The 26881-nt window shown below is 41.7% G+C and overlaps 1 protein-coding gene across 2 annotated transcripts; it reads right to left on the minus strand.

The window, feature by feature from the left end:
• Nucleotides 1–3356: 3356 nt before the first annotated feature.
• zgc:63972 (protein CutA homolog) lies at nt 3357–26881 on the minus strand. 2 transcript variants are annotated; one of them, XM_090227124.1, is made up of 7 exons: nt 26669–26881; nt 26350–26514; nt 22883–23031; nt 11607–11666; nt 4504–4549; nt 4344–4393; nt 3357–4183 (listed from the first exon to the last, which is right to left on the minus strand). In XM_090227124.1, the coding sequence occupies exons 2-7, from the start codon at nt 26428–26430 to the stop codon at nt 4081–4083; spliced, it is 489 nt and encodes a 162-aa protein (XP_090083250.1). In that variant the 5' UTR covers nt 26431–26514; nt 26669–26881; the 3' UTR covers nt 3357–4080. The 2 variants fall into 2 exon arrangements, with proteins under 2 accessions (XP_090083250.1, XP_090083251.1); XM_090227125.1 differs by lacking the exon at nt 26350–26514 and having other exon boundaries at nt 26669–26877.

Raw genomic sequence — 26881 nt, forward strand, 5'->3', positions numbered from 1 at the left:
CTTTCAAAGATAATTCCTAAAAATCCAAATAACTTCATTGTAAAGGGTTTAAACACTGTTTCCCATGCTTGTTCAAGGAACCATAAATCATACAATTAATGAAAACGCACCGGTGGAATGGTCGTTAATTGCCTACCGTCTGTAAGCGGTTTGTGTATTAAGGTCACAGTTATGAAAACGTAGGACACTAAAGAGGCCTTCTACTGACTCTGAAAAACACCAAAAGAAAATGCCCAGGGTCCCTGCTCATCTGCATGAACGTGCCTTAGGCATGCTTTAAGGAGGCTTGAGGACTGCAGATGTGGGCAGGGCAATAAATTGAAATGTCCATACTGTGAGAAGCCTAAGACAGCGCTACACGGAGACAGGACGGACAGGTGATCATCCTCGCAGTGGTAGACCACGTGTAAGAACACCTGCACAGGATTGGTACATCCAAAAATCACACCTGTGGGACAGGTACAGGATGGCAACAACAACTGACCGAGTTACACCAGGAACGCACAATCCCTGATCAGTGCTCAGACTGTCCGCAATAGGCTGAGAGAGGCTGGACTGAGGGCTTGTAGGCCTGTTGTAAGGCAGGTCTTCACCAGACATCACCGGCAACAACCTCGCCTATGGGCACAAACCCACCGTCGCTGGACCAGACAGGCCTGGCAAAAAGTGCTCTTCACTGACGAGTCGCGGTTTTGTCTCACCAGGGGTGATGGTCGGATTCGCATTTATCGTCGAAAGAATGAGCGTTACACCGCGGTCTGTACTCTGGAGCGGGATCGATTTAGAGGTGGAGGGTCCATCATGGTCTGGGGCGGTGTGACACAACATCATCGGACTGAGCTTGTTGTCATCGCAGGCAATCTCTACGCTGTAAGTTACAGGGAAGACATCCTCCTCCCTCATGTACCCTTCCTGCAGGCTCATCCTGACATAACCCTCCAGCCTGACAATGCCACCAGCCATACTGCTCGTTCTGTTCTTGATTTCTTGCAAGACAGGAAAGTCAGTGTTCTGCCAAAGCCAGCGAAGAGCCCGGATCTCAACCCCATTGAGCATGTCTGGGACCTGTTGGATCGGAGGGTGAGGGCTAGGGCCATTCCCGCCAGAAATGTCTTGGAACTTGCAGGTTCCTTGGTGGAAAAGTGGGTTAACATCTCACAGCAAGAACTGGCAAATCTGGTGCAGTCCATGAGGAGGATATGCACTGCAGTACTTAATGCAGCTGGTGGCCACTCCAGATACTGACTGTTACTTTTGATTTTGATCCCCCCTTTGTTCAGGGACACATTATTCAATTTCTGTTAGTCACATGTCTGTGGAGCTTGTTCAGTTTATGTCTCAGTTGTTGAATCTTGTCATGTTCATACAAATATTTACACGTTATTTTTGCTGAAAATAAATGCAGTTGACAGTGAGAGGACGTTTCGTTTTTTGCTGAGTTTGTAATGTTATGTAGTAAGCTATAATTCCTTGAATAAACACATAACATTACTGTTTCAAGCCTAATGCTGTTTCCAGGCAATTCTTTTCAGATTTGGAGTTACACATTCTTTCAGGTCTGACAAACTGACAACAAACATTAGAGGTCATATCAAACACAGCATTATCATGGCAAAACACAGACCTGTACAACACAGAGCGCTAACAACAAGAGTCTAACAACTCTGAGTCTGACTTAATCTCAATGTCCAGAGGGGTACAAAGGAGGATCAATGAGTTAGCAAGCTAACTTGCCTAAATATTCTGACACAACTTCTTTTTTTTTTTTTAAGATAACCTTGAAATGGACATATCTAGTTGACTCAACAACGTAAAACATGTGTAAATGTAGCTTTCTTAAATTAATCACACAAAAATAAGGTTATTTCTGGTTGTTCATCAATGTTAGCTGGCTAACTCATTGATCATGCTTTGTAGTACAGTGGCTTGTAAAAGTATTCACCCCACTTGACATTTTTCCTATTTTGTTGCCTTACAACCTGGAATTAAAATAGATTATTTTGGGGGTTTGTGTCACTTGATTTATACAACATGCCTACCACTTTGAAGGTGCAAAATATATATTTTTTTGTAAAAAACTGAAAACTTGAGCGTGCATAACTATTCACCCCCCCAAAGTCAATACTTTGTAGAGCCACCTTTTGCAGCAATTACAGCTGCAAGTCTCTTGGGGTATGTCTCTATAAACTTGGCACATCTAGCCACTGGGATTTTTGCCCATTCTTCAAGGCAAAACTGCTCCAGCTCCTTCAAGTTGGATGGGTTCCGCTGGTGTACCGCAATCTTTAAGTCATACCACAGATTCTCAATTGGGATTGAGGTCTGGGCTTTGACTAGGCCAATCCAAGACATTTAAAATGTTTCCCCTTAAACCACTCGAGTGTTGCTTTGTCAGTATGCTTAGGTTCATTGTCCTGCTGGAAGTTTAACCTCTGTCCCTGTCTCAAATCTCTGGAAGACAAACAGATTTCCCTCAAGAATTTCACTGTATTTAGCACCATCCATCATTACTTCAATTCTGACATGTTTCCCAGTCCCTGCCGAGGAAAAACATCCCACAGCATGAGATGGCCACCATGCTTCACTGTGGGGATGGTGTTCTTGGGTTGATGAGAGGTGTTGGTTTTGCGCCAGACATTTTTTTCCTGGTGGCCAAAAAGCTAAATTTGAGTCTAATCTAACCAGAGTACCGTCTTCCATATGCTTGGGGAGTCTCCCACATGCCTTTTGGCAAACACCAAACATGTTTGCTTGTTTTTTTCTGGTCAATCTTCCATAAAGCCCAGCTTTGTGGAGTGTATGGCTTAAAGTGGTCCTATGGACAGATACTCCAATCTCTGCTCTGGAGCTTTGCAGGTCCTTCAGCGTCGTCTTTGGTCTCTTTGTTGTCTCTCTGATTAATGCCCTCTTTGCCTGGTCCATGCGTTTTGGGGGGTGGCCCTCTTGGCAGGTTTGTTGTGGTGTCATATTCTTTCCATTTCTTTACAATGGATTTAATGGTGCTCCGTGGGAGGTTCAAAGATCTGGATATTTTTTATAACCCAACCCTGATCTGTACTTCTCCACAACTTTGTCCCTGACCTGTTTGGAGAGATCCTTGGTCTTCATGGTGCCACTTGCTTGGTGGTGCCCCTTGCGTAGTGGTGTTGCAGGCTTTGGGGTCTTTCAGAACAGGTGTTCATATACTGAGATCATATGACACTTAGATTGCACACAAGTTGACTTTATTTAACTAATTATGTGAATTCTGAAGGTAATTGGCTGCACCAGATCCTATTTAGGGGCTCCATAGCAAAGGGGGTGAATACATATGTGTAACGGTTGTCGTTGGTGGAAGAAGGAGAGGACCAAGGTGCAGCGTGGTACGTGTTCATTATCTTTTAATTACACTGAACACTAAAACAAAAATAACAAAACGGAACAAACGAAACAGTCCTGTCTGGTACAGAGACAGAAAACAACTACCCACAACTCAAGGGTGAAAACAGGCTGCCTAAGTATGGTTCTCAATCAGAGAAAACTATTGACAGCTGCCTCTGATTGGGAACCATACCAGGCCAAACACATAGAAATACAAACATAGAACAAAACATGGAATTCCCAACCCAACTCACACCCTGACCAACCTAAAATAGAGACATTAAAAAAAGGAACTAAGGTCAGGACGTGACAATATGCATGCACCACTTTTCCATTTTATTTTCTTTTTTCTTTTTTGAAACAAGTTTTTTCATTTTTTTTCACTTCACCAATTTTAACTATTTTGTGTATGTCCATTACATGAAATCCAAATAAAAATCAGTTTAAATTACAGGTTGTAATGCAACAAAATAGGAAAAACGCCAAGGGGGATGAATACTTTTGCAAGGCACTGTATGCCCCTCTGGTGGGAGCTAATCCGTTATCATCTGTGGATTGAGAGTTCAAAAGCATGAGTTAAACTTTGGACCCCTCGATCTAATCCAAAGCTTCCTGGTTCCTAGCCAATCCCTGTGGCCTAACTCTCCTGTTAATCAACCGATTGGAGATTCACATCCAATAAGATCACAGACCATTGGGGATATTATGCTCCCTCATTCGTCAGTCGTCAGGAACGGCCTCGTCCATCCATTTCATATATGGCAGGCTCCCGTCCTCAACTGGAAAACTCAGCACCTCTGGAGTCTCATAGGGATGGACAGATCTGGGGTGGAGGGAAGGAACAACATAGATATTAGGCAAATTAGCATCCCTACTGCCTTCCTGAGACCTGAAGTACTGTTGCCCTGGACCCAGAAATGCTTTGGCTTTACCTGACATGTAACTGCTTGGGATGATTTCTAAAGGAACCAAATGTAACTTACTTGACAAAGTCTGTGACCCTCTGGATCTTCGAGGTCCTCGTCTTCACAAACTACAATGCAGAAAAGTCCCTGTTATCACTCTGGAAAGTTGGTTTCACAACTCACAGCGTAATTCTGAATGACTGGCCAGAGACTTAAAAGCTCTGCCAAATAACCTTACCATCAGAATTTCTGTCGCATCTTGAACCTCTCCTTTCCAGTAATACCTATGGGACAAAAAAAAAAAAAAACCTTGGGACATGCAGTAGGAAATTGTACACACACAGTGAAAAGTATACTTCTGTGTAGTGTATCACATCCGGCCGTGATTAGGAGTCCCATAGGGTGGCGCACAATAGGCCCAGTGTAGTCCGGGTTTGGCCGGGGTAGACCGTCATTGTAAAGAAGAATTTGTTCTTAACTGACTTGTCTAATTAAATAAAGGTTCAATTAAAAAAATAGATTAAAAAAATACACACTCAAATATAATGGTTCTAAATAGTACCAGATAGAGGTTATTTGGCTTGTAACCAGGACCTAGAAGTTAACATCCACCACCTGTCAAATGCAGGTAGAATTTGACATTGGCAGGTAAGAGCAAATTCATGCTTGATCCGAAAATGTGGTTGGAGGTGATATATGGATGGTGTGACGCAAATGCAGAGCCTCCATAGGCACGCAAAGGCCAAAATGAGCTTTGTACCGCATCGCCATGCACCTCTCATATTTTGTAACAATGCGGAGGGCTCCATATGGGCTCCATAGGGCTGCTCTGCATTGACATGATTGGTTGACGGTAGTTGGGGTAGGAGATCCTGCATAAACACAAACTCACTTCCTTGACAACTACCTTCACAACAGCTCTGCGCTTGCGAAGCGCAAGAAGTATGAATGCACTGACTTCAGCAGTGGACATATATGACCCAATTCAGGAAACTAGCCATATGTCGCAAGTCATGACTTCACAGGAGAGACGTTTGAACGTAATTGTTTTTATTTTTATCAATATGCGTTTTTTGGGAGAATTGCCTTCTCGATAACAAATTTATGTCATCTGTAAATATGAATAAAGTTGTTAAATTACAAGCCCTGTGGGATTAGCCAAAGAAAGTCAGGAACCTTCACCCTAGCCATGAGTGGCTGAGATAATGAGTCGGCTGGACATTCAGAGAAATTCGTTTCAGATTGGTCTGCCATGTAGCATCTTGTGTCTATAAAATTAGCTGGTCGTTATGCGTAGAAAATGCTTTTTACTGCAGTTTTTTTTAAATATATAACGTTAGCCATGGAGAACTGCAAATATGTTGCTACTGCTCTCAATAACTTTGCTGCCCTGAATTTATTGGGCGCTATTGACAAAGGTCAGTGGGAAAAAGTTGTGGATTAATTTCTGGAGGAAGGTCGTGGCATGCTGAGACTTTGATTATGAAAATGAATCAGATGAGAAATTTAGGTAAAAACCTTCCCTGATTTAGGTACAAACAATTTAATTGAAGAAGACATTGTAGATTAATTTATGTGTATGAAGTGTGGGTAGCGTTAGTGATGTTTTCTCAGAATGCCATTTTGCATGGCTAGTTATAGCCTAATGTTAGTTAGCTAACATTGAACCTATTTGGTTAACTTTAGCTAGCTATGACAATCGGTTTGTATTGCTAGTTAAAGCTTGCTGTTAGACAGCCAGCTGCAGTTCGATGGCTGCTTGCTGATTAACATTGAACCTATTGGGTTATCTTTAGCTATCTATGACAATCGGTTTGTATTGCTTGTAACGTTACTTTATGGACTGGGATTCAAGTAAAAAAAATAGCTAGCTAGCTAACGTTAACATTACATTTCTAAATTAGCTTAACATTAGCGGTGGCTGGCTTGCTAGCTAACATTAACTTACGTGTATGAAGTGTGTGTAACGTATGGATGAAACGGTTACGGGTTCACGATAAACCACGGTAAAATTCCTGACGATTAATATTACCATTTCAAATATTAATTATAATTAAAATCATGTTTGATTACCACGGTTTGAAAAACTCACTGTAAATACTGTCCAGCATCAACCAAAGTTAGCAACAGTCTGAAGCAGGCGCAGCATGCAACGTGAGTGTTGTTGCTTTGTGTGAAAACATGGCGGAAGGCAGTGACAGCGCTCGGGAGATTTTTCAGCCTTCCAAGAGGACCAAATCTGAAGTGTGGTCGTATTTTGGGGTTCATAAGAGTGCTGAGGGAAACTTAATTGAAGATGGTCACCCTGTCTGCAGAACATGCAACAACAAAAAATGGATGCGAAACATTTAAAATCTTTTGAGTCATCTTGGTGACCACCACCCACTACTTTATAGCGAATGCAAGGTAAGTGAACTTTTAGCTCAATGCATGATGTGGGGACTTCGGAATGGGGAAAAATGTTAAGGTTTGTCTAACTTGCTAATAGCTTGTCAATAATGTAAACTGAAGCTTTCAGTGTTATTTACTCTTGTAAAAACACTACACGTTGTTCTGCTGCTGTATACCTTGTGTGTCTGCATCGTGTGTCTGCAGACTCTATTCGCCCATTGCACACGATAACACGTTAGGTAGTTTAGTCACCCACCAACATATTTTGTTAATTTAAAATCCAGCAGACGTCGACTTGGTTGTAAAAGTGTTCCAACAGGAGAAACACTATACAAGACTATACAAGACTATACAAGGTTTATGTCAATTGTTGGGCTCATTACAATTACCATCACAGTCTTAAGACTCATTTGTATTTATGTAAATTGTCCATTGGGTCATTGCATATACTCAAATGCAACACCGAAGAGACTGTGTGTAAGTGAATAATAATCATAATGTAACAATACTAGTAATAATAATACATTTGCTTTTCCCTTGTTTACAGAGTGGGTGTGCAGCAGGCAAACCCAGTGATGCTACCGGTCCCTCCTCTACAGTTGTGACACAGACACTCGAGCAAGCATTTAAAAAGTCAGGCTGCTTATGCACCCACGTCAAAAAAATGCTCAAGACCTCACTGCAGTCCTTTTCGTATTACATGGCAAAGGACATGATGCCATTTCAAATTGTTGAGAGGCCAGGCTTTCTGAGGCTGACGAAGGTTGCCTCAGAAAATACTTTAAAGTACTATAATATCTCTGCATTACTTTGCTATTTATATTTTTGGAATCTTTTACTTCACTACTTATCAAGGGAACATCCCTGGTCATCCCTACTGCATTTGATCTGGCAGACACACTAAACACAAATGCTTCATTTGTAAATTATGTTGGAGTGTGCCCCTGGCTATCTGTAAATAAAAAATTGGTCTGTCTGGTTTAATATAAGGAATTTGAAATTATTTATACTTTTGATACTTTTAAAAATAAACCAAGTATTTTACTTTGAAGGTTTCTATCATTAGATTTACTCAAGTATGACAATTTAGTACTTATTCCACCACTGGATGTGGCTGGAGGTTATAGCATTTCTTTCACATGACCCATCAATTTAGACAACGGTGTCTGGGCTAGCGTCACCTAATATTTCTGAAATATTTTTATCTGGACACTTTCTGTTTACCTAGAATTTTTCCTTATTGTAGGCTAATACCACTTTTAGTCTTATTCTTTACTACACTACTCACTGTTTAGCACATGACCTCACATGTGAATCCTTAAAGAGATAGGTGGGGCTGGCTTAAGAGAGTGTGAACAATGCTGAATGGGTGTAGACAACGGAGAGCTCTCCAGGAGGTACCAAAACATTCAAAGGCACTTTTCTCAAAAGTGAGTTTATCAACTTTCAAATTTTGCTACATAAGACTGATCTGAGCCGGTCAATCATATCACTGTAAATGCTGCACGGCAAATCCAGCGATCGGAATGACCATGCAGTGCCCTTCAGATGTTAATTTCACCAGCCACATTAGCGGGTGGTCAGGGCTCCCCAGCGCGAGCATTTCACTCACATTTGTTAATAACAATAGTCAAGTATTATCATAAATAGTAAAATAAATGCTGCAGGAGCTGTTTTCAAATTATTTCTGACGTTTTGTTTCATAGCTGGTTAAATAATCGCACAAAATCAAATAACTACGAATCCGATTTAGCCTATTCCACCTCGCGCTGCAACACTGCCTTACTGGGGGCTGGCTGTGCACACATGAAGAGCTGAGTAAAAGATTCATTTTTAGAAGAGCTGAGCACAGACATAAAAGTTGGTCTAATTTACTTGAAGTGAAAGTCTACTGAAGTGAGAATTTGTCCTTGTGTTTCTTGGCTATTTAAAGGTTTTTCATCACAAGCTAAATTTTTTTTCCTAAGTTTGAGTTTCAACTGCTAGGGAAGAAAAGACAATGTTTCTACTTGTCAAACTCAATCTCACAGGCACAAATATGTCTCTAGTCATGCAACCACGGTATCCTTCCGCCCTTACACTGGCAGATTAACATTTTTGTCTCATCTGTGATATTTTGGTTAAAATAATTCCGTCACAAAAATGTAAATAAATTAAACAATATTGCACATTACTTCTTACTAGTAATACATTTATTGTTTTAGAAACATTACAAAGCATGCTCATACATTTTGGGTGTTTTATTGGTGTAATATTAGCGGGATAAAAAATATTTTGGGTTGTAAAAAAATCTGAGTGGCTGCCATCTTTCTGGACAAAAAGTAAATGTTATGCCCTGCTTGTAACCACAGAGTGCTATCAAGAACATTTTTTTTTTAAAAAGGACCAAAAATGGGTTCCATTATGGTTACCTTTTGTGGGGCTATCTAGAACCCCTTTTTATGGTTCTGTCATGACGTTGGTCTCTGAGTATAGCAACCCCATCCCCCGCTCCCTGCCGCCCCCCTTTCCTCCTTCAACTAGGCTGCTGTGGTCAGAGGTCGTAAATTCCTCAGAAGACCCTGCCTCACAGTATTAGAGGGTAAACTTTCACAGAGGACAAAGGAAATCCTTCCACCTCACAGAACTCGAGGTACGAACAAATTTCATGTTCCAGAGAAAGTGTAAAAGATCGGTGAAGAATCCAGCTACGAACTGGTGCGTTTGTCACAACTTGGGAAGCTCAAGAGAGACGGTGTGGCCACATTACCATAACGCTGTTTATATAATAGCCTCATATATGAGGTTTACATCTAATTGTTGTATAAGATGAATGAGTGAGTATGATACTGTTTGTATAATGGTGTAATATGATTGTGGACTGTTTAATGAAGAAAAATAAAATTCCCAATTGGATTTGAACTAAATTAGAGGACCGCCCCTGAGCCCAGTTAGGGTCAGACATCCTGGGACAGCCCTTTTCTGCCATTCCGAATAAAACCCAACTTTGAGAAATTATCAGCAGACCATGTTTTTCTCCATTAGGGGAGGACAAAGGTTGTAGACCATTGCTGAATCTTTTAACCATACCACGTGGTTACTCTTATACTATCGATACCGACAGAATAAGAACAAGTCTTTGATATTGATTACTAGTCTGCAGCTAGGAATTCGGTATCATTGAACGCGAAGAACGACAACCGCCGAAACATCCATTCTACAATGAATGTCACTTCGAACTATCCCCTCTAAACAACACAGAGAGAGAGAGACGGACAATTCTACAAAAGAAAGACTTTTCACCAGCGATCAAGACGACACACTGAGCGTAAATATATATATTGATTGCAATTGTTCCCGAATGAGTGAGCGTTCATGTGTAAGGGATTAGCATTTTAATTGTTATAATTAACTCTGTAGGGACTTCTTAGTCGACACCCCCATTGCCCCTTTGTCTAACAAGCCTCCATGCCGGTTCAGCCCACTAGGGCACATTCTATCATCTCATGTAACCATATTTACTGTTTGTTTATGCATTTATATGAATTACTTAGTTAGTAATAAATACATGATTTAGGACAATTGATGTATGGATGACTCATAGTGAAGACTAGGATTCGTGCAGATAACCAACAATTTACGACGCTTAGAATGAGACTAAGGTGAGGGAAAATAAATAAATCATTAATCAGAAGATTATTGATCAGATATGAAAATATCTGAAAGGTTATATTGGGAAATTATAGTAAAGACACGATAGTTCTTTATAGAACCTTTATGGATAATCTGAAAGGTTATTTTTGGATCCTTTTGAAGAAACATCTGGTCAGCCATATTATATTATTAAAATTATTGTGTTAATTGACACGTTAAATGAAGTGAATTACATCTGGAATAGCTGGGGGTCCCTGAGGAGAGAATTGAGAACCACTGATTGACACAAGGCCACACGTGACTCTTTCACAAGAGACCATCTTTGCCCATAGTCATAGATAATGTCATTTCATAACACAACACATTAGATAAACTGGAATAAAACACTCTCACTCATGGTTGCACAAACAGTTAGTCTCAAGTCAAGCAGGACATTCAGTAACAGACACAGCCACTTTGACTGACAGCTGGCCAATATCCACAGTTTCTCTACAGTGACACAAGTCACACAATGGCCTGCTAAGTTGAGGGTTTGGCACTTGATTCTGGCCTGGTGGCTGTTGCTGTATCTTACTCCATCTAGCTTTCTCTTATCTTAGGCCATGGATAAGAATGTATGGTCTGTTCTCATAGAGGCTTGTCAATGTTTAAACAGCTACTCAACGAGGTGTTACTGAAGTTACACTTTCAGGAAATAGAACAGCCTGACCTGCTACTAAAATAGTTACGTATCAATCAGTTGAATACTGAGTTAAAGGAGAGTTAATGGCGATACCCAGCAGGTAGTGGTTAGAGTGTTGGACCGAAATGTTGCAAGATCGAATCCCTGAGCTGACAAGGTAAAAATCTGTCGCTCTGCCCCTGAACAAGGCAGTTAAACCACTGTTCCTAGGCCATCATTGAAAAAATGAATTTGTTCTTAACTGACTTGCCTGGTAAAATAAAATGCCAGTCATTGCACTCTGTCCTTATCTGACCTTCTTTTGGTGGCTCAATGACATTGTGCATTCAACTTGTAGATAAGTAACTATTTTAGTAGCAGGTCACTGCTGTTCTGTTTCCTGAAGGTGTAAATCCAGTAGCACCTTGTTGAGTAGCTGGTAAAACATTGACAAGCCTCTATGAGAACAGAACACACTTTCTTATTCATGGCCAATGCATTTACAGGCTTACACACTTTAGATTGAAACTTTCTCACTCTCTTGTGGTAATGTGAGTCATTTACATTCAGTCAAGTAACCACAATAGTGATTTCCTTAGCAACGGGTACCCATACTCAAGAAGTGCATGCGTGCCAGCTAGCCAGACAGAACTTACATCGTAGAAGTCCTGGGCAGAATATTGATGCATGCTGCCATCCTCCTCTCCATAAGGGCTCTGTGGACAAGAGTGGGAAGGAGGAGAGAGACATCAATTAAAACACTTATGGATATGATCTGGTTATTTTGAGGATATGTTGTTTCTAATTTTGAAAACAATTGAGAACATTTCCTCAATGCTACTGCAAAACTGAAATCTGTCTCACCTCATTTTTTTTTTTTTACCAACATGCCACCTGCACAACTAGAGGAGATAAAACTCTAGATCACCTTTACTCCCTCGCCCTCTAACAAGAAGTACCAGTGATGCGCTCAATACGGACGTGGCCCTATGAAGTGGATGCAAAGCTACAGGACTGTTTCATAGCACAGTCTGCAATATGTTCCGGGATTCATCCAAAAACATTGAGGCATTGACCACATCAGTCACCGGCTTCCTTAATAAGTGCATCGACGATGTCGTCCCCACAGTGACAGTACCTACATAGCTCAAACAGAAGCCATGGACATCCCAACATCCCAAGAATGCCAAAGTAACCACTCTAAAATGACTACCTCATAGCACTCACGTCTGTAGCCATGAAATGCTTTGAAAGCCTGGTCATGGCTCCACATCAACACCATCATCCCAGACACCCGTGACCCATTCCAATTCGCATACCTCACTAACAGATCCACAGGTGATGCAATCCCTATTGCACTCCACACCAGAACTGGGCAGAAAATGTGCATGAGTTTCAGGTCCCTGTATTAGGGTAAAACTAGGTCCTCAAAATAAGGCCTTAGGAAATATATATGTATTTTGTATTTTATTCACTTTGGATCTCACTTGAGAGATCCGTGAAATCCATCGGACAGAAAATGGATGAACCCATAACAAATACAGTCATGGGTGGTAACTCCACAATTTAACCGAAAGGCAAGGCGGGAAATATTTGAATACGGCTTTAGACTAAGCAGTGTATTAATTTAACACTGTTCCGGTGTCTATATGTCAGTGTTCATTTGTTTTATTTCAACAGTGGAGAATTTGCTGTGCAGCATAGTGTCAAAGCTTATTTATACTTATCTGTACACAATATAATTGGTTGGTTGCTTGGGTATACTTGATTATCTACACCTGGGGTATGTTCAGGAGAATGGAAATGAAAATAATATTCATATAGAAACAGACGTCATCTGTCCCAATCCAACAGACAGAAGTTAAACTCAACTCCGTGGCCCATGGGAGACTGGACACTCACAAGGCGTAAGAGATTGGGGAGGCAGTCTGGGCACCCTTCATCTATCCAAGAAGATACAATCCAGTTATCAAACTGGTTTGCTCCCCTTGGTGCCGGACCTACCAGCCCTGGGAGTCAGCACGGATCCTGGATGTTTACCAACAGCCGGCGGCCGCCCAGTGGCACCTCCCTCACGGCCATGGCAACCACAGTTCAACAGGTTGCTTCCCCATCGGATTCCATCACAACCAACATCATGGTGGGCAGCTTGATGGTGAGAGATTTTGGCCTGCCTATGATCTGTGGACCGACCAAGGTCCACTGTCACCAAGGAGCCTCTGTCCATGACATCAACTCCCTCCTGCCCACGGTTCTGGCCAACTACTCTAACATTGAGACCATCGTCACTCACATAGGTTTAACGACCTTCGTTTTAGGTGATCGGAGGGAGGACTACAAAAATGTTTTAAACATGCTCGCTAGCACAGGGAATATAATAATCATCTCTGATCCCCTCCCGTGATACCGAAGGGGTTCGGTACGTTTCAGCTGACTCATCAACAAGTACCTGAAGAAACTTTGCAACTTTGTGTGACAACTTTGATTTGCTGTGGAAGAAACCAGCACTTTTTAACAGAGACAGGATTCACCCTAACCGCAGGGGTTCCAGGATTATTTCCAGCTGTTGGATTCTAGCTTGAAATATACTTAATCATGTTACCATACTAGAATGTATTGATTCATTTACATGTACACTTCCTGTCAAAACTTTGGGGTCACTTAGAATTGTCCTTGTTTTTGTCCATTAAAATAACATCAAATTGACCAGAAATACAGTGCCTTGCGAAAGTATTCGGCCCCCTTGAACTTTGCGACCTTTTGCCACATTTCAGGCTCCAAACATAAAGACATGAAACTGTATTTTTTTGTGAAGAATCAACAACAAGTGGGACACAATCATGAAGTGGAACGACATTTATTAGATATTTCAAACTTTTTAACAAATCAAAAACTGAAAAATTGGGCGTGCAAAATTATTCAGCCCCCTTAATTTAATACTTTGTAGCGCCACCTTTTGCTGCGATTACAGCTGTAAGTCGCTTGGGGGATGTCTCTATCAGTTTTGCACATCGAGAGACTGAAATTTTTTCCCATTCCTCCTTGCAAAACAGCTCGAGCTCAGTGAGGTTGGATGGAGAGCATTTGTGAACAGCAGTTTTCAGTCCTTTCCACAGATTCTCGATTGGATTCAGGTCTGGACTTTGACTTGGCCATTCTAACACCTGGATATGTTTATTTTTGAACCATTCCATTGTAGATTTTGCTTTATGTTTTGGATCATTGTCTTGTTGGAAGACAAATCTCCGTCCCAGTCTCAGGTCTTTTGCAGACTCCATCAGGTTCCAGAATGGTCCTGTATTTGGCTCCATCCATCTTCCCATCAATTTTAACCATCTTCCCTGTCCCTGCTGAAGAAAAGCAGGCCCAAACCATGATGCTGCCACCAACATGTTTGACAGTGGGGATGGTGTGTTCAGGGTGATGAGCTGTGTTGCTTTTACGCCAAACAAAACGTTTTGCATTGTTGCCAAAAAGTTCAATTTTGGTTTCATCTGACCAGAGCACCTTCTTCCACATGTTTGGTGTGTCTCCCAGGTGGCTTGTGGCAAACTTTAAACAACACTTTTTATGGATATCTTTAAGAAATGGCTTTCTTCTTGCCACTCTTCCATAAAGGCCAGATTTGTGCACTATACGACTGATTGTTGTCCTATGGACAGAGTCTCCCATCCAATAAATGTTGTTTCACTTCATGATTGTGTCCCACTTGTTGTTGATTCTTCACAAAAAAATACAGTTTTATATCTTTATGTTTGAAGCCTGAAATGTGGCAAAAGGTTGCAAAGTTCAAGGGGGCCGAATACTTTCGCAAGGCACTGTATAGTGAAGACATTGTTGATGTCGTAAATTACAATTGTAGATGGAAACGGAAGATTTTTAAATGGAATATCTACATAGGCATACAGAGGCCCATTATCAGCAACCATCACTCCTGTGTTCCAATGGCACGATGTGTTAGCTAATCCAAATGTATGATTTTTAAAGACTAATTGATCATTAGAAAACCCTTTTGCAATTATGTTAGCGAAGCTGAAAACTGTTGTGCTAATTAAAGAAGCAATAAAACTGGCCTTCTTTAGACTAGTTGAGTATCTGGAGCATCAGCATTTGTGGGTTCGATTGCAGGCTCAAAATGTCTGGAAACAAAGAACTTTCTTCTGAAACTCGTCAGTCTGTTCTTGTTATGAGAAATGAAAGCTATTCCATGCGAGAAATTGCCAAGAAACTGAAGATCTTGTACAACGCTGTGTACTACTCCCTTCACAGAACAGCGCAAACGGGCTCTAACCAGAATAGAACAAGGAGTGGTAGGCCCCGGTGCACAACTGAGCAAGAGGACAGGTATATTGGAGTGTCTAGTTTGAGAAACAGATGCCTCACAAGTCCTCAACTGGCAGCTTCATTAAATAGTACCCGCAAAACACCAGTCTCAAACAGTGAAGAGGCGACTGGGATGCTGGCCTTCTAGGCAGAGTTCCTCTGTCCAGTGTCTGTGTTATTTTGCCCATCTTAATATTTTATTTTTATTGGCCAGTCTGAGATATGTACTTTTTCTTTGCAACTCTGCCTAGAGCATCCCGGAGTCGCCTCTTCACTGTTGACTTTGAGACTGGTGTTTTGCGGGCACTATTTAATGAAGCTGCCAGTTGAGGACTTGTGAGAAGTCTGTTTCTCCAGCTTGGTTGGAGTCCACTTGTGGTAAATTAAATATATTGGACATGATTTAGAAAGGCACACACCTGTCTATATAAGGTACCACAGTTGACAGTGCATGTCAGAGAAAAAACCAAGCCATGAGGTCGAAGGAATTGTCTGTAGATCTTTGAGACAGGATTGTGTCGAGGAACAGATCTGGGGAAGGGTAGAGAAAAATGTCTGCAGCATTGAAGGTCATTCTTAAATGGAAGAAGTTTGGAACCACTAAGACTCTTCCTAGAGCTGGCCGCCCGGCAAACAGAGCAATCGGGGGAGAAGGGCCTTGGTCAGGGAGGTGACGAAGAACCCGATGGTCAATCTGACAGAGCTCCAGAGTTCGTCTGTGGAGATGGGAGGATCGATGGAAAGATGAGCCTGCTCCAGAGCGCTCAGGACCTTAGACTGTGGCAAAGGTTCACCTTTCTAACAGGACAACGACCCTAAGCACACATCCAAGACAATGCAGGAGTGGTTCCGGGACAGGTCTCTGAATGTCGTTGAGTGGCCCAGCCTAAGCACGGACTTAAAACAGATGGAACATCTCTGGAGAGACGTGAAAATAGCTGTGCAGCAATGCTCCCCATCCAACCTGACAGAGCTTGAGAGGATCTGCAGAGAAGAATACAGGTGTGCCAAGCTTCTAGCGTCATGCTTCAACAAAGTACTGAGCAAAAGGTCTGAATACTTATGAAAATGTGATATTTTTGCAAACATTTCAAAAAAAAAAAAATTGCTACGGCATTATGGGTTATTGTGTGTAGATTGATGAGGAAATATAACAATTTATTCCATTTTAGAATAAGGCTGCAACGTAACACAATGTGGAACAAGTGAAGGGTTCTGAATACTTTCTGAATGCACATTACGTACACTCATGACCAAAAGTACTTGGACACCTGCTCTTCGAACATGTAATTCCAAAATCATTGGCATTAAAATGGAGTTGGTCATCCCTTTGCTGCTATAACAGCCTCCACTCTTCTGAGAAGGCGTTCCACTAGATGTTGGAACATTGCTGCAGGGACTTGCTTCCATTCAGGCACAAGAGCATTAGTGAAGTCGGGCACTGATGTTGGGCGATGAGGCCTGGCTCGCAGTCGGCGTTCCAATTCATCCCAAAGGTGTCGATTGGGTTGAGGTTAGGGATCTGTGCAGGCAGGTCAAGTTATTAAACACCAATCTCAACAAACTATTTCTGTATGGACCTCGCTTTGTGCACGGGGGCATTGTCACAATGAAACAAGAAAGGGCCTTCCCCAAACTGTAGAGCCAATGTTGGAAGCACAGAAGCATATAGAATGTAATTTCTGTATGCTGTAGAATTAAGGTGTCCCTTCACTGGAATTAAGGGGTTAGCCAGAAACATGAAAAACAGCCCCAGACCATCATTCCTCCCCCACCAAACTATACATTTGGCACAATGCATTGGTGCAGGTAACATTTTCTTTGCATCCGCCAAACCCAGATTAGTCCATCTGACTGCCAGACCATTTTTATGCGCTATACACACTTCAGCACCCTGCGGTCCCATTCTGTGAGCTTGTGTGGCCTACCACTTTGCGGCTGAGTTGTTGTTGCTCCTAGACGTTTCCACTTCACAATAACAGCACTTACAGTTGACCGGAGAAGCTCTAGAAGGGCAGAAATTTGACAAATTGTTGGAAAGGTGGCATCCTATGACGGTGCCACGTTGAAAGTCACTTAGCTCTTCAGTAAGGCCATTCTACGGCCAATGTTTCTCTATGGATATTGCATGGCTTTGTGCTCAATTTTAAACAACTAACAGCAACGGGAGTGGCTGAAATAGCTGAATCCACTCATTTGAAGGGGTGTCCACTTACCGTGGTATATATAGTGTATTTTGTGTAGTAAATATTTCAGCATTATTTTCATTGTTTTTTATTTGTTGTTTTTTTCCCTGTAAAGCACATTGCATTGCATTCCATGTCTGAAATGTGATTTATAAATAAAGCTTGATTTGATTTAGATAAAATATTATCTGCTGTCCGATAGATTGAAATATTATAGGACATTGTGTGTGCTCTAGTCATTATATTTCTATCTGGAACATGCAGCCCCAGTTGCAGCCCTGATATTAGTTGAAGGCAGCAAATCTGAAAAATAGTCACTTTCTGAGATCTGTATTTAAATAGTTAAACATCTAATTTTTTTCAGATCTGTATTTAAATAGTTGTCACCTCCAATGTAACTATTTGTTCTGCCCAAAAAATAGTTACTTTCCACAAAGCATATTTAAAACTATAGTTATCCCAGGTCTGCTCCACACTGCCCTCTCCCACCTGGACAACTCCATAGTGCCCTCCAAGCTCATCATTAAGCTCAGGACCCTGGGACTGAACACTTCCATCTGCAGCTGAATCCGGGACTTCCTGATGGGTGGTAAGGGTAAGCAACAACACATTCGTCACACTGACCATCAACACTGTGGTCCCTCAGGGGTGCGTGTTTAGTCCCATCCTGTACTCCCTGTTCACCCATGACTGCGTGGCCATGCACAACTCCAACACCATCATTAAGTTTGCAAACGACACGACAGTGGTTGGCCTGATCACCGACGACATTGAGATAGCCGACAGAGATGGCCGCCTCGCTTCGCGTTCCTAGGAAACTATGCAGTTTTTTGTTTTTTTTACGTGTTAATTCTTACATTAGTACCCCAGGTCATCTTAGGTTTCATTACATACAGTCGAGAAGAACTACTGAATATAAGAGCAGCGTCAACTCACCATCAGTACGACCAAGAATATGACTTTCGCGAAGCGGATCCTGTGTTCTGCCTTTCACCCAGGACAATGGAATGGATGGAGCGACTTCGTAAAAGAGGGAAACGTAGCGGTCTTCTGGTCAGACTCCGGAGACGGGCACATCGTGCACCACTCCCCAGTATACTTCTCGCCAATGTCCAGTCTCTTGACAACAAGGTTGATGAAATCCGAGCAAGGGTAGCATTCCAGAGGGACATCAGAGACTGTAAAGTTCTTTGCTTCACGGAAACATGGCTCACTGGAGAGACGCTATCGGAGTCGGTGCAGCCAGCTGGTTTCTCCATGCATCGCGCCGACAGAAACAAACATCTTTCTGGTAAGAAGAGGGGCGGGGGCGTATGCCTTATGGCTAACGAGACGTGGTGTGGTCACAAAAGCATACAGGAACTCAAGCCCTTCCTAATTTAGAATTCCTCACAATCAAATGTGGGAATTCTCTTCGATTAGAATCACAGCCGTATATATTCCCCCCCAAGCAGACACATCGATGGCTCTGAACTAACTTTATTTGACTCTTTGCAAACTGGAATCCATACATCCTGAGGCTGCATTCATTGTAGCTGGCGATTTTAACAAGGCTAATCTGAAAACAAGACTCGCTAAATTGTATCAGCATATCGATTGCGCAACCAGGGCTGGCAAAACCTTGGATCACTGCTATTCTAACTTCCGCGATGCATATAAGGCCCTGCCCCGCCCTCCTTTCGGAAAAGCTGACCACGACTACATTTTGTTGATCCCTGCCTACAGACAGAAACTAAAACAAGAAGCTCCCACGCTGAGGTCTGTTCAACGCTGGTCCGACCAATCTGATTCCATACTCCAAGACTGCTTCCATCACGTGGACTGGGATATGTTTCGTATTGCGTCAGACAACCACAAGCTAAGCGTCAGTATACAGACAAAGTAGAATCTCAATTCAACGGCTCAGACACAAGAGGTATGTGGCAGGGTCTACAGTCAATCACGGATTACAAAAAGAAAACCAGCCCCGTCACGACCAGGATGTCTTGCTCCCAGGTAGACTAACTTTTTTGCCCGCTTTGAGGACAATACAGTGCCACTGACACGGCCTGCAACCAAAACATGCGGCCTCTCCTTCACTGCAGCCGAGGTGAGTAAAACATTTAAACGTGTTAACCCTCGCAAGGCTGCAGGCCCAGACGGCATCCCCAGCCGCGCCCTCAGAGCATGCGCAGACCAGCTGGCTGGTGTGTTTACGGACATATTCAATCAATCCCTATCCCAGTCTGCTGTTCCCACATGCTTCAAGAGGGCCACCATTGTTCCTGTTCCCAAGAAAGCTAAGGTAACTGAGCTAAACGACTACCGCCCCGTAGCACTCACTTCCGTCTTCATGAAGTGATTTGAGAGACATGAAGTGCTTTGAGAGACTAGTCAAGGACCATATCACCTCCACCCTACCTGACACCCTAGACCCACTCCAATCTGCTAACCATGTGTATGTGACAAATACAATTTGATTTGATAGCCTATAGGGAGGAGGTCAGTGACCTGGCAGTGTGGTGCCAGGACAACAACCTCTCCCTCAATGTCAGTATGACAAAGTAGCTGATCGTGGACTACAGGAAATGGAGGGCAGAGCATGCTTCCATTCACTTCGACAGGGCAGCAGTGGAGCAGATCGAGAGATTCAAGTTCCTCGTTTACTAAGGAATTATCATGGACCACACACACCAACACAGTCGTGAAGAAGGAACGACAACGCCTCTTCCCCCTCAGGATCCTAAAAAGATTCGGCATGGGCTCTCAGATTCTCAAAAAGTTCTACAGCTGCACCATTGAGGGCACCTTGACTGGCTGAAAAAGTCAATTGAGGGCATCTTGACCCCCCCCAAAGTCAATACTTTGTAGAGACACCTTTTGCAGCAATTACAGCTGCAGGTCTCTTGGGGTATGTCTCTATAAGCTTGGCACATCTAGCCACTGGGATTTTTGCCCATTCTTCAAGGCAAAACTTCTCCGGTTCCTTCAAGTTGGATGGGTTCCACTGATGTACAGCAATCTTTAAGTCATACCACCGATTCTGAATTGGATTGAGGTCCAGGCTTTGACTAGGCCATTCCAAGACAAGGCCATTCCAAGACGTAAACCACTCGAGTGTTGCTTTAGCAGTATGCTTAGGGTCATTGTCTGGAAGGTGAACCTCCGTCCCAGTCTCAAATCTCTGGAAGACTGAAACAGGTTTCCCTCAAGGATATCCCTGTATTTAGTGCCATCCATCATTCCTTAAATTCTGTCCAGTTTCCCAGTCCCTGGGATGGTGTTCTCAGGGTGATGAAGGGTGTTGGGTTTGCGCCAGACATAGTGTTTTCCTTGATGGCCAAAAAACTAAATTTGAGTCTCATCTGACCAGAGTACTTTCTTACATATGCTTGGGGAGTCTCCCACATGCCTTTTGGCGAACACCAAACATGTTTGCTTATTTTTGTCTGGCCACACTTCCGTAAAGCCCAGCTCTGTAGAATGTACGGCTTAAAGTGGTCCTATGGACAGATACTCCAATCTCCGCTGTGGAGCTTTGCAGCTCCTTCAGGGTTATCTTTGCTCTTTGTTACCTCTCTGATTGATGCACTCCTCGCCTGGTCTGTGAGTTTTGGTGGGCGGCCCTTTCTTAGCAGGTTTGTTGTGGTGCCATATTCTTTCAGGTTTTTAATAATGGATTTAATGGTGCTCCGTGGGATGTTCAAAGTTTCTGATATTTTTTTATAACCCAACCCTGATCTGTACTTCTCCACAACTTTGTCCCTGACCTGTTTGGAGAGCTCCCTGGCCTTCATGGTGCCACTTGCTTGGTGGTGCCCCTTGTTTAGAGGTGTTGCAGGCACTGGGGCCTTTCAGGACAGGTGTATATGTACTGAGATCATGTGACAGATCATGTGACACTTAGATTGCACACAGGTGGACTTTTTTAAACTAATTATGTGACTTCTGAAGGTAATTGGCTGAACCAGATCATATTTAGGGGCTTCATAGCAAAGGGGGTGAAGACATATGCATGCACCACTTTTAATTTTTAATTTTTTTATTTAAAAAGATTTTCTGAAGCAAGTCATTTTTTTCACTTCACCAATTTGGACTATTTTGTGTATGTCCATTACATGAAATCCAAATAAAAAATCTGTTTAAATTACAGGTTGTAATGCAACAAAATAGGAAAATTGCCAAGGGGGATGAATACTTTTACAAGGCACTGTATATGTACATATCTACCTCAATTACCTCATACCCTTGTAAATCGACTCGGCTGTTACCCCATGTATATAGCCAAGTTATTGTTACTTATTGTATATTTATTCCTTGTGTTATCATTTTTTTCTCTCTGCATTGTTAGAAGGGCTTGTATAAATAGGCTTTTCGCTGTTAGTCTACACCAGTTGTTTGACGAAGCATATGACAAAAAAAAATAGTTTTTGTTTAACTTGATTTGACTGCTCTAACCTGTGAAGACAGGAGGGAGGATGGCCATTTACATTTTGGCAGAAGATTGTGGCTTGTTTGAAAGCTACTCAGTGTTCTCTCCAGGCAGGCACACGGTAAACAGAGAATAGCTCATCTACATGCACCACAGACGCAGGGAGAGAGGAAGCTGCACTCACAGTAGTACTCCACTGGCTTATGGCTTTCACAGCTTACTCACTTATTTCCTATAAATGCAGAAAGAGAAAGCAATAATAAGAGCTTAGGTCTGAAGTGAACGTAACATCACTCAGTATTCCGGAATGCTCCAAATAAGTATGTATTATTATTGTTATTAATTGTTTTTTTTAATAAGTAATCTACAAATAGGAGAGAACTGACGCATTGTGGAAATACTAATTACCCAGCATATATTCTAGTTAGTGGTTAGATATATCACATGGGTGATATTAATAGGGCCAGGAGTTTTTCCTGGCCAAGTGTCCTCACCAGGAAAAACTCTGGGCTCTATACCGAGACTGGTCTTGAGTATGACAACACTGGAGTGTAGTATTCTGTTGTGGTAATGGTATGTTGTCCCAACCTGGTCTCAGAGCATTTTGTATAATTCTGTATCTAAATCCGAGAAACTCAGTTTAGTATGATGTGTTACGATTGGTATGGTATGTATTAATATGTGGATGTCCATCACCCATTTCGTAAGATGCGCTACAAATTACAATTTGTATTATATGTTACGAATTTGAAAATGTACAATATGTAAAGAATATGCAAAACGTAGGATATGTTACGATTGCTATGTGGGTGCTAATGTTAGCTAGCTTGCTAACGTTAGCTAGGCTAGGGGTTAGGGTTAAGTTTCAGAGAGAGGTTAAAGATTTTAAGTAACCATCTGTCTTACGTAACCATACCAAACGTAACATATCATACTAATTTGAGTACCCTCCTTTTACATTTACTATATTATGTCTCGTCTCTGAGACCAGGCTGGCTGTTCGGTAGCCTACCTGCCTATGTCCTTGGCTGCCTGTTCATTGGGGCAGTTGATGAGGAGGACCGAGTGGTGTCCAGGTACGTAGCTCCCCGTGAAGGCAGAATGGAGCTGGACACACAGGGCCCTCAGCATGGGATACATGGACATGGTCAACACCATTCCCTGGAGTTGAGGATGGAAGGGAGAACAACAATACAATTCACATTAATACAATCGCAAGATGTCACCCACACAGTAACAAATTCCTGTAAATTTACAGCAAAATTTCACTGTGAGGTACTGTAATTCTAAATTACAGTACCGTGCTGTTCCGCTACACTGATTTAGAATTACAGCAGCATACTGTGAATTATGGTGCATTGTGGGAAAATGTTGTGGGGCGAAATAATCTCAGGCTCATTATCATATTTTGAGGATTGCCTTGAAAGGGGGTATATTTGTTGCACCCATTAGCGAGAATGATCTATTTCGCCCTGTAGTCAGTGCCAGTTTAGAAACTTTTGTTAAGGCCTCTACAAGTGCAAGCGGTGTATAACAGTAAATATTAATTGGTATACTGTAATATACAATTACATATTCACTGTTAGCAATTGCTGTAATTGTATTACAATACAATTTAACAATAAAGTACTGTATTCCTGTTTTGCTATAATTTTACTGCAGTGTTTCGTAAAGGATGGAGCATTGTGGAAAAATGTTGTGGGAGAAGAAAGAATAGCTGGCTCATTAACATATTTTAAGTGGCTATGTTTGTTGCACCCGTTAGTGAGAATTCTGTACCAATTGAACTGATTTAAAGTACAGTATATTGGGTAAAGATCACAGTGACAGTGGGTCTTAAACCTATAATGGTTGAATATGAACCCTCCTGTAGTGTTCGTTTCATGTTCATTAATTCTGTGTTCCCGGTCCAAAATGACCGCCCCCTTATAGCAGATTATAAATCCATAATAATACATATATTATCACCTAATGTTGTGTTAGATCTTTTTATCAACTTACGTTCTTGTGAACATTACAAGTTTCTAATTTGCAGTTTATGGCCTGTAGGCCTCATTGACCTGAGCTCATACAACTTGTTTTTGAGTTTAAAAAAAGCATAATGTATGGATTATTTTGACTTGAACAAATATTCCGATGAAATTTATTGTGCTATTTATCACAGACTACTTTGTGTCAAAGTTTAACAAGGACTCTCTCCTCCTTACCAGTGTCATGATCAAATATATGATCAAGAACCTCACATTCAGTATATCGTTTGGTCATGTGCTGCCACAGAATGAATTGTGAGCAAGGCCTCAAAAAAACTGTATATATGAGAGTTGCGAGAAAAGTTATATATATTATTGAAACAATGTTGCAATTGTTTGTGAGAATGCCAACAGGTGTGGTTCCCGTAGGGGAAAGATTATATTGGGGAAAGGTTCCTGTTTGGGTTGCCATGGAAGCCAAGAAGGGGAGTGGGGTGTGTGTGTGTGCGCTCAAACACACATGCATGTGGGGGTTTGGGAGACGAAGTGTGCCCATCTGATGAATGGGCATGTGCCTGAACTAAATTTTAGACACTAATTGTAGTCTCACCCGTTCATTTCTAATGACCGGTCATTTTTGTACACCTCAGGTGTACAAAAGTTAAATAAAACACCCAAAATCTTATGAAAATCAGCCAAATGTATTTTGTGTGTTCAGATGCCCTGTGTGGACAAAGTCATGGAACCTTATGACAATCAGATTAAATGAACTACATTTTTCAGAGAGAAAACTTGTAAATCAGTCCAATTCGACCAGAAACACTGCAGGAGGGTTAAGCAGTGTCCCTTTGATTTGTTTTGCCTTGTAATCACTGCCAGTTTGGAAGCCTTTGTTTAGTTATTAACTTAAAGTTATTAAACACCAAATATTCGTAAATATGCTGTAATATACAAATACCTAGCAGCCAACCTGCTTGCACTCATCCCATGTGATTACAGTAAAATACCAACATGATTACAGTAGCATTTATTTTCTTACATTATAGTAGGCTCATTTCACAGTTTTGTACTATGTCAGTCATTGCTCTGCATTTTACAGTTACCTACAGGAAGCTGGTGGCAAGTTCATGTGAATATTACAATAACGTACTTTGCACTAGCCAGCGATGGGCAAAGATACATCCAAAAGGTATGTTATTACAAATACAGGATATTGAAGACCAATGTATCCTTAACTAAAACAACATTCCCTGTAACGGATACAGATTTGTTTGACATGCGTTTTCTTTAGCACCCTTAGATGAATGCACTGACTGGAAGTTGCCCTGGACAAGAGTGTCTGCTAAATGACAAACATGTATTTTAGGCCAGTGACATACAAATGACAAAATACGTATTGGAAGTATTGAAATACCTATTTCAAATACATGTAACAGAATACACTGCCTGTCGTTGGCATGAGCTACCTGCACTGTAAATCTGCAAAAGTTTACTAACCACTCTGCTTCCAGTGATGTACTGTAAATTCTAGAAATACAGCATGTTACTGTAGTCAGGTGTTCCAGTACTATGCTGTAAATTTGTGTTACAGTAAAAGTCCTGTAAATCTATGGTAATTTACTGTACAGTAATTTACTGTACATTTACAGCAACCTTCTGGCTACTGTACTGCTTGTAATTTCCTTGAAAAATGACAGGAAATGTTTTACAGTGCACCTTGAGGTGGTAGTAATGATGATGACATAACAAACATAATACTTTTACATATTTTTTATTGAACATTTATTTACTCAGAATACCTTTTTTCCCAAAGGGAGAACCATGTTGCCCTTAGTCACAGATCTAGTATTAGATACCGCAACTCCTAATCTTAACCATTAGTGAGCTGAACAAAACCTAACCCTGCATCAGTGTTTATAGGGACATATTTCACATGTCACATCTCTGAGTTGAGGTCACATCAGGACAAGTGGTGAAAGGAGTTAGGACACGGTCCTGACCCTGACGGTCATTCATTGGTAGCGAACAAAGCTAGGTATTATCCATATAACTGTCCTCTCAGAATGCTGGAATGCTGTGTCCGGGATACAGCTTGGTGACTCTCTCTGTCCTCTATCCTCTTATCATTGCACTGCCACAGCTGAATGGTTAGTTGGAACAGATAGCGGCCAATTTATAATCCGCTCTCTCTCTGCAGCTCCTGTCCCTGCTTCATTGCAAGCGGCATGGTATGAGATGGAATGATTGGCATTTCAATCAATATTAAAGTGCCCCCTCCCTCCCCGTCCAAAACATCCGCCAAAATGTTTTATAATTAAACAGACGCATTTCACGTAGGCTAATTAAATAAATATGTGACTAGGCCTATTTGGTGAGGGTTGCCCCATATAATTTAACTGATTTTATATAGCTAATGTGTTACTTATTACTACAAAACTCCATCCAACGCGAAAATAATTTGCCACCTGCTGGATACACATCATTTTATTCAACAAAATAATTAACTTACCATACAGATCACGAACAATCCCAAACGACAGAGAATTTGAGCTAGGGACTCCTTGTGAAATCGTGGGTACAGCCAGTCCATTTTACTCTGACCGAGTTCTTCAAACTGTCAGGTCCGGGAGAGAGTGAGTTCGAGAACAGAGGCACCTTGTGCGCTCAATTTGTCCTGGAGAAGGGGAGAGTAGGCTACTAACTTCTAGGCAGCTATATGCTTACCCTCACCTACCAATAAAGTTCTCACTTCATAGTCCGTGAGTAATTTCTGGTGAATAATAGTCTATTTTGAATGTTCAAAATCTGCAAAAGTGAACCTTACTCACTTTTCTGCTGGATAAACCATTTATCGGTGGATCAGCGCAGTGGAAACAAGAATCCGCTTGTCATTGGATGTTTGACACTTCCTGATACAACAGCGTCCAACGAAACACCGGTTTCGCCCTAGGTCGCTACCCGAAACCCTGTCATAAACAGTTTTTGCGCTGTCATAAACAAGCGCTTTTCACTGGATGCGAGAAAGTGGATAGAGAGTGGGA

This window comes from Oncorhynchus mykiss, chromosome 29, assembly GCF_057628025.1.
Source record: "Oncorhynchus mykiss isolate SJ-2025 chromosome 29, ASM5762802v1, whole genome shotgun sequence".
In the NCBI taxonomy this organism is placed as follows: Eukaryota; Metazoa; Chordata; class Actinopteri; order Salmoniformes; family Salmonidae; genus Oncorhynchus; species Oncorhynchus mykiss.

Excerpts from the sequence above, each read along its gene's own strand:
- zgc:63972 (XM_090227124.1), bottom strand. The coding sequence starts at position 26,430 with ATGGACTGGCTGTACCCACGATTTCACAAGGAGTCCCTAGCTCAAATT. Across the intron at positions 23,032-26,349 it reads GATTGTTCGTGATCTGTATG|GGAATGGTGTTGACCATGTC; the intron begins GTAAGTTAATTA and ends CCTCAACTCCAG. Across the intron at positions 4,550-11,606 it reads CTGCCCAGGACTTCTACGAT|GTATTACTGGAAAGGAGAGG; the intron begins GTAAGTTCTGTC and ends TTTGTCCCATAG.